The sequence below is a fragment of the Quercus suber genome, unplaced genomic scaffold (assembly GCF_002906115.3).
Source record: "Quercus suber isolate HL8 unplaced genomic scaffold, Cork oak 2.0 scaffold_453, whole genome shotgun sequence".
Classification (NCBI taxonomy): domain Eukaryota; kingdom Viridiplantae; phylum Streptophyta; class Magnoliopsida; order Fagales; family Fagaceae; genus Quercus; species Quercus suber.
The window spans coordinates 388056-400576 of NW_027069904.1; the positions used below are offsets into that span (position 1 = coordinate 388056).

A 12521-nucleotide genomic window follows, 5' to 3' on the forward strand; every position below is an offset into this window, starting at 1 on the left:
CACCATAACATAATTTAGAAAAATATGAATCACTTAAAAAAAGAATAATATCAATCAAATAAATCCAAATAATAAAATGATGATATATTTTTTAAGATAGATAAATGAAAAATAATTTTAGAAATAGTTTAATTTTTTGGGAGAACAAATTGACTTTTACTCCAACTGAAAGTGTATTTTCAATATTTTAAGAACAACTAATTAGTAAATTAATTTTATATTATTTGTTATGATATATTTTCTCAAATTAAGGAATAATATTTAACAATTTTTTAATTTATATAAAACTTTATCATTTAAACTTCAACAAATTCAAATTATATTCAAACTAAAAGTTTATTATCAAAAACTTCTAAACTTAAATATTTCAACAAATTTAAATTCTATTCAAACTAAAAGTCTATTTAAAAAAATAAAAATAAAAAATTCTAAACTAAAATCTCAAACAACAACTCATGTTTTCTTTCTAAAATAAAAAACCACATTTTGATTTTTACTCCAACTAAAAGTCTATTAACAACATTTTAAGAGCCATCGTTCTTTGCTCAAAAAAAAAAAAAAACATTTTAAGAGCAACTAATTAGAAAATTAATTTTATATTATTTGTTAGAAAAATTCTATGTCTATAACAATTTCACAACACTTTCATAACAAATTATACGTGACAGATTGTTGAGGGTTATTATTGGTGGGCAAAAAAGTAATTTCAATTATAGATTTAAATTAGAACCTGTAAGGACTAGATTTGGTACCTTAGCCCACCAAGAACAATGGATGATGGCCCAACAAGCCCAAAATAATAAATTTGTTAGAGAATGGATTTTACAGGAGAACGTCTCAGCAAATTAAGTATGGGCCATAATTAACTGGATTCATGCCAAGAAGACTAAAAACACAGATTGGTAAAAATAATGCTCCTCGGTCAAGTCCAAGGATGAGACGTTCTTATAATTACTCAAGTTTATATGAATACAAAGTGTTCTTCTATTTTTTCTTCCCTCTCAGATTACATGCCCCATTTTTTACGAGGTCTTTCCCTTATATAGTCCTTTCGTCCTTCATTCCAGCCTTCCACTTATTGATCTTGTAGATAATCTTTTGGATACTTTTCCCATCAAAAATCTCCTGGAAGCTTTGTGAATAGTTGTAAACTGCGATATCACTGTTCAAGTGTCATTTCCACATAAATGCAGTCAATTGGTTAGGTGTAGAGCATTTAATGTGGTAGCAGCCTTCTTCTTAGATATTCCAACCTTTTGTACAGCACTCTCGAGATGACTAGGTTCCAACCTTCCACAATGCTTTCCTGAGGAAGCTCGGCTCCTCGGGAACTATCACTAGTCCGTTATTATTTTCCCTTGTCCTTGGCTTATTGACCCCAAAACTTAACAAACCTTACAACCATCCTCGGATTTCTATGTGTCCTCAAGCACGGCCCACAGCCCAACACATTTTACTCGGCCTACTTATCCTCACAAAACCGATAACAACTTACCACTTATAATTTGTTGTGAAAACATTGTGGATGGAGCAGTTCTCTTATCGTTATGATATATTTCATCAAATTAAGATATAACATTTAATAATTGTTTAACTTAAATAAAACTAAAAGGCTATCATCAAAATGATCTTAACTTAAATCCCACACAACTCACGTTTTTTGTTTTTTTTCCCTCAAGTTGCATCTTATTGAATTAATATTTTATTAGGATATTAAGCTACAAAACTCTTGACTAAGGGATAAGATTTAACAATAATTTAATTTAGATAAAACTTTATAATCTAAGTTTTAGAAATTTAAATTCTACTCCAACTAATAGTCTACTATCAAAATTTTAATATATATATATATATATAATTATAAAGCATGTGCTACTTAGGATTATTGCACAATCAAATGCTAATTCTTGGTGTGTACATTTGGTTTGCTTTTAAAGTGGTCCCAAATGCATCTTTTTTAGCTAGCCTTAAGCACCGTATCTCAACGTAAGAACACCAGAGCCAGCCAAATTGATTGAACTAGTGGCTAGGAACCAACCCCTCATATGGGCATTCGTAGAGCGTTTTATACAGCCAAAGGAATACTAGGATGTACAAAGCATTTAAACTGCAGCCCCACCCCTGAACCCTACATAATAACAAGAATGTGATTATTCAAGAAAACCTTCATTTTCTCAAAACCAGAAATAGTTTTAAAAATATCTTCAATGAATTGATTTAAAAGCATTCCTATTGAAATAATTTTAAAGAAGATACCCAAGGATCATTTAAGTAAGATAAATGTAATAGATGTGTCAAAAAACTGTCCATTTTTCCCCAAAACACTAACTAAAGAAACTGCCCCCAACATATGAGTTTCCAATTACAAAATATATGATGGAGTTAATCCCTTATCTTCTCATATTCATACACCTCATGTAATATATACAATTGTACGAAGCATCCTGTTGAATATTAGCTCTGATACCATGTTAAATGGATAATATTATCAAACACAATGTGTTATACCATGTTGTGTATGCTAGAGTGGATGCGGAAGAGGAAGCATAGAATAAGAACATTGAGAACACGAGGGTTACGTGGTTCAGCCTTGACGGCTTATATCCACGGAGGAATCCCTTAAGGGCTACATCTTTATTATATAAGAGTGTAGTACAATAACCTGTGTTACAATGAACCCTAACATGAGTATATATAGGCGACTAAACCCTAGACTACTAGTACAAGCAGGAATGGGCTTGGGCCTATTACATTGGGCTAATATATGTTTAATATATATCTCTAACACCCTCCCTCAAACTCAAGGCGGAAGCTCGATGAAGGCTTGAGGTTGGATATGGGCCTATTACATTGGGCTAATATATGTTTAATATATATCTCTAACACCCTCCCTCAAACTCAAGGCGGAAGCTCGATGAAGGCTTGAGGTTGGATAAGTATGAGAAGATCACTTGGAGATGCCTTGAAGAATGCCTTTGAAGAAACCACAATGAAGAATGTGCCAATTGACCAATTTTGGAGTTTCAAATGAAGAAACGGAGTCCAAAATCGGAATCTACGCGAAAAACTGAGCAAGATAGGCCCTTTCGGAAATTTTGACTTTTGGTCAAAGGTCAACGCAAAAAGTCAAAGTCAACTGGTCCGGGTCAAAGTCAACGGATACTGGTCCGGGTCGGTTCCGGGTTTCCGGGTCGGGTCACGGATCGGGCAGCAGAGTCGCTGACGTCATCCTATGACGTGTCGCTGACGTGGAATTAGGGCTGACATGGACGTGCTGCGTGGCTGCTGACGTGGAAAATAATTATATTTACCAAACTCTCTAAAGGTTTTACACCATCGTATGGACATCATGAAAAGATAGAAATATCCATACATTCAATATCTGATCATGTGTTATACTGCCAAGGAAAATGCTGAAAAGTACATCTGGTGGTTTAACTGGAGTGTCCATATCTAACTCATCACACAGCTTTTTTATGTAGTAGTTTTTGTGTTGATGACTTCACTAGAATACTCTGGGTCTTCAATGTAGACCAGAGATGCAGGATAGTATAAAACCCTTGGTGCACATATGTCACAATAGTTTCTCCAACTTTCACTATTCTCTCTTATCTTATAGTGAATTAAAAAGCCTTTCTACATGTCATGGAACCCCAATGCATGGATTTCTAGGTCACTTGGTCCCCCTGGCTGTAGACTGAAAAGTCCGGAAAAACAGAGCTTGACTTGTTGACTAGAGTCGAACTTGGAGTCAAGGTTTAATGAACCTTAACTTGTAATTGAGCCTGCAAAACCTCTTCTTCTTGAGCAATTTCTTGACCTGTATTCTTGTGTTTTCAATTTACAACTTCAAACACATTCTTGGACACTAAAACTCAACCTAAAAACATTAAATTACATTTTTGGAAATACGGTTGCCAACACCAGATACATTTGACCCTAACATGGACCAAACCGTTAAGTTTAAAATGTATACAAACTGTTAAAGTTTACTGAACATGTGTGCAGATTAAATCAAGTCTGTTAAGGGAACTGAGTACGTGCATTTAGATCAAGTATGTTACATGGTAGTTAGTCTTTTTAAAAGGAATAGAAACGCTTATAATTGGTAGCTTAGAGAGGGGATTTTGACCAAAGGTTTAGTATATATGATCATGTGGGTGTCCGCGTGTAATGTACTCAGATCAAATGCAATTTCTCTCTCTCAGTTTCTTAGCTCATTCTCTCTATTTTCTTCTTTTCACTTAACTCATATTTATCTTGATTGTTTTAATGCATATACTGCCAATTTTACATAGTTTGAAAGCCATATGATCATAGCTTCCTGCTCAACCGATTCCACAGTCTCGAATGCTTTACTTAGTTGTCCTCAAGCTCCAATTTTTTTCTATCCAAGATCTCCAATCTTGTTTCTATGAAGCTTACTTAAGGAGCTTGCTAAAGGCTAGCAGCAGTAGGACTAACTATTAACAATGAGAAATTGCTGCACAAAATACTGGAAGAGTTGCCATATTAGTACCATGCCTTTAGTTCTGCAAAAAGAACAAGGAGTGAGCCATTATCCTTTGAAGAAATCCATGTACCCTTAAACTCAGAAGAGCAATCACAGAAAGAAAGACTCATCAAATGACTCCACACAGTACTCGATGGCCAAGGCTGCAACATTCACAGAACAAAAACCAGGAGTGAACTCTTTTACACAAGAATTTCATCCTCACCACAGCAAAAGCAGGGGCAAATCAAATTTTAAGGATGCATAGACGAAAGTCACGAAATTTAAAGGATAAGGAGATATTGCAAGTGATCTTCAAAGAATTGATCATTCCATTTTTAAGTAACACACAAACAAGCACCTCAGTATTTGAATGTACACTCAAGTTGCAATTATTGAAACATCCATGCATCCCTTATTCATAGAGGGATCAACTATTGCTACAAAATGGGAAAAAATTACTTTAAAAAAAATCACCCCATGAAGGGAAATATAAATACAATGACGTGTTGTATGGCCAAAGCACCAATCCTAATGCCATATGTATACTTTCCTGTTGCCTCCTCATCGGAAAAGGCAAGACTATAACTCAAATTTCCTCTTGGCACACTTGTTGGCTTTCATAAGCTCCACTAAGGAGGGAAGAGGCTGAGGCACAGGAACATTCATTGTCCTATAAAACTTCCTCAATCTTTCACTATAGCTCTTTGATGATCCAATTGTTAAAGAAGCACTGTTAAGAACTTCAGTCTCTTTATCCACTGACTTCAGACATTGCACTTCAATATCTGCTATGCCTGTCTTGCTTTCTGACTTATGGCATTTCACTTCAGCTTCCTCCTGGAATGAGAATTCTTCTACTTTGTTGGCAGATATTTGTGGAGGGTTATTGTTGATAGATGCAACTATTGGACCTTCATGTGAAAAACTAAAATCTTGGAGACCAAGTCTCGCTCTTCCAAATAATGTCACTTTTTTGCTTGGAGGGGACAATTTTATAAGTCCTTTTAGGCCCGTAGATACTTTTACTGGTTCAAATTGAGGTTGAGCATAAGTTTGGGTGTGCTCTTCAACCATAGGAGAACCACTAACACCTTTGATGGATACATCCACATCTGGAGAACCTTCCGTGGCAATATCAAGAAGCTTCCAGATAGGGTCATTTGGAGCTACTTGATTGCCAAGCCATGTTTCTTAACAAAATCTAGCTCCATGGCCCTACAACTGGGAGTTGTTGAAACAACCCATTTAGGCACAAGAAGTTGCAGGGCCCATTCTAATTCTTCCTTGGATGAGTGAATTGAGTAACAAACATGCCAGACACCAAATTGGTCCCTTACTGCTTCATTCATTCTCAGTTTTCTTTGACTTCCATTCTCCGAGAACTCTTTCTCACATGCATACCACTGTGCTGATGGGCGGATTATGAGAGGGGCAGGCTGGCAGTGAGCTTGGGCCTCCAAAAGCTTTGCTTTTGCTCTTTCATATAGTTTAGGAAATCCATCTAATACCTGGAAGCGGGATGAGGAATCTTCAGAGATAATGTCAGGAAATTTTAGGGTTAGAGCTTGGAAACACTCTGGATTAGAGGCTTTATCAACATAGATCTTGGACCCAAATGTTTGGGACACATTTGCCAGAATTTCTTCCTGGCCGAGAAGGTCACAGGTCAGATACACCACAGGAACATCAGGATGCTTCCATATACAATTAATAACCTATTTCATGGAAATGTAGTTTGAAATGTAAGAAGCAGATTGAGGTTATATTGATATTGAGACATAAGAAATGTGCTTAACATTTAAGATAGAACTGTAGAGAAAAACAATCACATGCCCACACACGCACTCACTCCAACGAGAGAGAGAGAGAGAGAGAGAGAGAGAGAGTCATAAACTGCTAAGAAATATAATAATAAAACATAAACATGAAACTTTTTTATTACGCTAACAATCGTCAAGATTATAACAAGGAGCATAAAAGGTCATCTATTTTAAAATAATTTGAATGGAATATATTTCTTTCACAATTGGATGCCCTTATTGATTACTATTACTGATATACAATAATGTTAGTAAGAATTCCCAAAGCCTGCTTAAGTGCCTTACTTATGGACACTAAGAAAATGATACACATAACGAGAATGAACTGTGAATTAACAGCATCCATTTATGATATATACCTAAACCAGAGCTCTTATTAACCTTGAGGTTTCATGCAGCAATAAAAAAATGTGGAGGAAAATAAAGTATCCTAGTTTAAAATTAGACCTACATAAGGGCTCATTTATAATTACACATGAAATATGAATGCCTGCTAAATGAATTAACCATTGATGAGGTTTGAAATCAGGTTTCTAAGGTTATGCTATCTATAGAAAAAATTTCATGATCCGTAAATTACAGATGCAGAATATTGTTTCCACAAATTTTCAAAAGATTGCCTTAATGTAAAACAAACTAAAACTACAAAGGAGCAAGCAAGATAGATACTATCAATGGTAATAGCCATGAAAATAGATTTTGATTAAACCAAATACAAGTATATAAAGACTTGTATTATATTTGCACATTCTGCACATTTCAATCTAACATGAGAGAAAAAAAAAAAAAAAAAGTATGTAGGGCTTACAGTAAGGACATAATATACAAATCGCAGTATGTTTGAGACCACTGATCACTTCAGACATTATAAAAGAAACATGAATAGAATGAAGACCATGGGTACCTGTTGGATTGCTGAGTGCTTGCTGGGAAGGTTCTGACGAAATCTCCCAAATGTGCAGTCTAGGAAAACATAATCAGGTTGACACCTTGGTACTTTTCCTTTCTTGCCAACAAACTTCTTTGGTAAACTTTGTACACACTCAGCCGTGAGTCTGCAATCTCCTGTGTACAAGATATTACCAAAATTGCCTTCAAACAAGAACATTACACTATTACAGTCCCTGAGGTTTACACAACCCATGCCAGAAAAGGGACAATCTGTCAATAGAGCTTTTCAAATCATTTTAGGTTTTGAACACAAATGAAAGATACATGCATAATCAAATGGGGGATCTATTTGACAAGTAATTTATCAAAGGAGTATTGAACTGTATGAGTCTGCTGACATTTTATCTTTCGCAAATTTTAATGATTTTCCCTTGGCAACATGGCTCCTGAGATATCTACTAAGTTGATTGTGCTTCTTTGCTTTTGTAGAATAGTCTTTACTGACACACAAGCTCCCAAGTAGAAATTTCACTTAGGTGATGCATTAAGAACCATTTTCTTTTGTCAGTAGAACTTAGATACAGTACTTTAGGTCTATTATATTAGGTTCTCCAATTGAATTCAAACAACTAGACCTAGTTGCATTGAATTTAATTGTGTTTTAATGGTCAATGCAACCAGGCGCTTAAATTTAATTGGGGAACATAATATACTGCTCCTAAGTTTCACCATTTTTTTTGCTAAGAGCTGATGAGAATTAGAAATAATTGCCTATACATTCTGCAAATTAAAAGATCCAAGAATTTTTTATTATTTTTAAGAACTTTCTGAACAAGTTTTACTAGCATTGTTGTTTTCCTTTAGTTGATTTTCTCCCATAATTCCTAAATCCAAGACATTCCTAGCCTAATTATGTCAATATGATGCAGGCACTTGAAAATAAACAATATAACAGAAAATGTTTATTGTGTATAGTTTTGGAATTTGCTTGTGGGAGATATATTGTTGTGATATGGCACCATATCCTAATCTTATATTCTCTGCTCTGACTTTGTCTATTGTTTATTAGGTATATAATTTTCTTCTGTGCAGACACATTATTGCACATCATTTTAAGTGTGACAAATTATTTACTTAAAAATGCAGAATATTAGGCCAGAGATACCCAACTGTTGCCCATGCTCTCTAGGGGAAATTCTGAACCACGTTAAAAGCCCCAACAAAAGCCCAGCGATGGTTGACGGAGTAACCATGTTAAAAGCCACTGACACTTAAAGGGCAAAGGGATGAAACCTATTTACGAACAGCAGGGCTGTTTATTCCTTAAGGGCCTGTTTGGGGGGAGAGAGGGGGAGCAAAAAGGAGTAGAGTAGAGTTGGCCAAAAATTAGGCTAATTTCCAATCAACTCTACTCTGCTCCCCCTTTCTCCCCCTCAATTCAAACGGACCATAAATCTGTATTTAGCTAGACCACGGAGCAGAAATTTGATTCATCATGCCTGAATTCATAAAATAGAGTAACATCCTCCCCTCCCCAGTTCTTATTTTTGTTGAAGTTATAGACTTTTTATTAAACTTGGCTTCATGCCGTTCACTTAAATTTCTCTCCAAAATAACTTGGAACTACATATCTGCTTTGCCTTCTAATTCATCCCTCTCTAATTCTAAGGGTAACATCCACTCCAATCTCTATTCAATACTAACCATAAAAAATACAACATATCATTATAAGATCAAATTTAAACAAATCTTTTCCCTGAAATATGCATATATAATATGAAATATCCAACAATAAGAACAAAATTATATGATTTCCACAAAACCCACATGAGCAAACCAATTAAACAACAAAATACAATACAGAGCCAATCAAAAACTATAAAAGAAGAACAATAAATTACCAGGGCAGTGGTTGGCATCAAAAGCCGTGACAGTGAAAGCCCCATCAGGATCGTCCACAACTACCGATTGTCCAGTTTCAATTTCCACAAACAATGAATCATCAAGCTGCACAAACCCCACAAAATTAAGCTCAACCCAATTTAAAAAATAAATAAATAAATAAGACCTGAAAGCAGAGACAAACCTGGGGGTAGTGTTGAAGGACTAGAGTCCTGGTGAGAAGGGTTGAGTAGATAGGGAAAGAGAATTGGGAAGTGATGCCAAAAAAGGAGTGGTCTTTGTGGGCATGAGTTAAAAAGTGGTGCCTCTTTCTCTTAGAAGAAGAAGTCCATGTGTCCACTGAGAATGGTAGCCCTTTGGGCATTTCTATTGGCATTTTTCTGCTACTAATTTGTGTTGGGAGAAGTGGGTTTGAGAGGAAAAATAAATGAATAATGTTGTGAAAAGTTTTCCTCACAGAGCTTGAGGGAAGGAAAATAAAAGTTTTCTAAGTTGGGGGGAAATGCTTTTGTAAACAATTGAGGATAATGAATCAAGATCATTGAGTTTAAGCCCGACCCGACCCGTTCATCCATCATCCAACCGTGTTTATTACTTTATTTTCTATTATTTCTTGGGGACCTGTAGGATTATGTTTTAAGGTACCCTTCGATTTTGGCAAATGACGGAGGAGACTGTTATTTGGGTCTAAGGTAGTAGTGTTAGCGTGTTAGAACATTCGTATTGGTGGTGTTAAAAGCTGTTTTATTTATTTTACTATCTTACTTTACAATACATCTAAAATTAAAAGTTTTATTTTTTTACCACTTTATTTAAAATAATATAAACAACTTATTAAAATAAAAAAAAATAAAAAAAAAACAACCACTACAAAAATCTATAGCAAGCAACTAGCCATAGCCACCTCCACCGCCGGAAACAACTACCATTGTTGCAACCACAACCCATTGCAGAAAAGAAACAAAAACAAAACAGACCACAACCTACCTCCATAGTCAAGCCCACGAAACTCATAACCAAAATCCACGAAACCCACCTCTACGGCCAAAATCAACCACCATTACCACAACCACCAAACTCATATAAACAAATACAAAAACAAGAACCCGATCACAACCACCACATATCCAAAATTCGATCTCAATCCTAATCGTCACAACAAGAAGAGAAGAAAGCCCACAAGGAAAAGAGAGGGAGAGAGGGGCAAGAGACAAAGAAGAGAGAACTGACAACAGATGAGAACTAGCATAAGTGGGAGACAAAAAGAAGAGAGAGAATTTGGGTTTTTTAATTGAAGGAATAGAGAGAATGTTAATACAATATTGTGTTTTATTTTTAACAACTCGCTACAATTAACTAATATCTATGCCAGTTTATTGTGGCTGAGTTGCCAAAAAAAAAAAAAAAAGATTTTAGCATCTTCGACAAAAGCATGGTTTTTTGGTGATAAAATAACTTGTTATGCTAGAATGCAACCACCAATGTGGATGCTCTTTATGACTTAGGAGGAGTGTTAATTCAGCCCTCATCTACGAATATTGAATCCATGGGTAATTCTATAATACCACCAAAAAAAGGGAGGTACGGTACCCACTAGTAGGTAATCTACTATATCAAGTTACTTTTTTCTCACATTTGACTGTTCCATCCTCACATTGTACAGTTACAATATCACATGTGACAGTTCTTTTCTCACATTTGATGATTCACATTGTGCAGTTCCAACATTACATTTGATTGTTTTTTTTCTTACAATTGGTGGTTCCCTGATTCTTTTCTCACATTTGACAGTTTCATTATCACATTGTGTAGTTTCAATATCACATTTGATAGTTCTTTTGTCACATATAGTGGTTCCTTTATTTTTATTTTCCTCAAATTTGATGGTTCTGTTGTCATATTAAGCAGTACCAACATTGCATTTGTTCTATTTTTGTTACATGTGATAGTTCTTTTGTCACGTTGAGTGGTTCCCTTACTTTTTTCTTACATTTGACGATTTCATTCTCACATTGTGCAGTTTTAATATCACATGTGATAGTTCTTTTCTCACATTTGGCGGTTTCCATATTTTTTTTCTCACATTTGACAATTCCATCCTCACATTGTATAGTTCTAACATCATACATGACAGTTCTTTTCTCACATTTGGTGATTCCTTTACTTTTTCTCACATTTGATGGTTCCATCCTCACATTGTGCAATTTCATCATCTCATGTGATAGCTCTTTTCTCACATTTGGTGGTTTCCTTACTTTTTTCTCACATTTAATGGTTCCATCCTCACATTGTGTAGTTCTAACATCACATTTGACTGTTTTTTTTCTCACATTTGACGGTTCTATTATCACATTGTGCAATTCTAATATCACATTTGATAGTTCTTTTGTCACATATAGTGGTTTCTTTATTTTTATTTTTTTTTCAAATTTGATGGTTCTGTTGTTATATTAAGCAGTACCAACATTACATCTGTTCTATTTTTGTCACATGTGATAGTTCTTTTGTCACATTGGGTGGTTCCCTTACTTTTTTCTCACATTTGACGGTTTCATTATCTCATTGTCCAGTTCTAATATCACATGTGACAGTTCTTTTCTCATATTTGGCGGTTCCCTTATTTTTTTCCTCATATTTGACGGTTCCATCCTCACATTGTGTAATTTCAACATCACATGTGACAATTCTTTTCTCACATTTGGTGGTTCCCTTACTTTTTCTCACGTTTGACGGTTCCATCCTCACATTATGCAGTTTCATCCTCACATTGTGCAGTTTCAATATCATATATGACAGTTCTTTTCTCACATTTAGTGGTTTCCTTACTTTTTTCTCACATTTGATGGTTTCATCCTCACATTGTGCAGAACATCACATTTGACAGTTATTTTGTTACATTTAGTGGTTCCTTTATTTGTTTCTCAAATTTGATGGTTCCATTATCACAGTGTGCAGTTCCAATATCAAATTTGACAGTTCTTTTGTCACATGTAGTGGTTCCTTTATTTTTTCTCAAATTTGATGATTCCATTGTCACATTAAGCAATACCAACATCATATCTGACTCTGTTTTTGTCGTATTCAATGGTACTCTAATTTTTATTCTCAAATTTGACAGTTTCATTATTACATTGGGTAGTACCAACATTACTTCTGACCATATTTTTGTCATATTCGGTGGTACCCTATTTTTTTCCTTACAATTGACAGTTCAAACATCATAGTAGGCAGTACCAATATCACATCTGACCATAATTTTACATTTGGGCTCATCACTGAAGTCACTTTTTTACTTACTAATAATCGCCCATCACAATAGTAATTTTTTAAAAGTTATTAAAAAATTTAGATCTAAAATCTAAAACCAAAAAAAAAACAAAAAACAAAAAAAAAAAAAGTATCCCAAGAAATTA

At 34.8% G+C, this 12521-nt stretch overlaps 1 protein-coding gene across 1 annotated transcript; it reads right to left on the bottom strand.

Moving 5' to 3' along the window:
* Nucleotides 1–4794: 4794 nt before the first annotated feature.
* On the bottom strand, nt 4795–9597 carry LOC111996378 (uncharacterized). Its single transcript, XM_065762348.1, is given in 5 exon segments — nt 4795–5673; nt 5676–6210; nt 7220–7476; nt 9108–9213; nt 9293–9597. Coding segments are annotated over 5 exon segments (1689 nt in total). The 5' UTR covers nt 9485–9597; the 3' UTR covers nt 4795–5074.
* Nucleotides 9598–12521: the final 2924 nt, after the last annotated feature.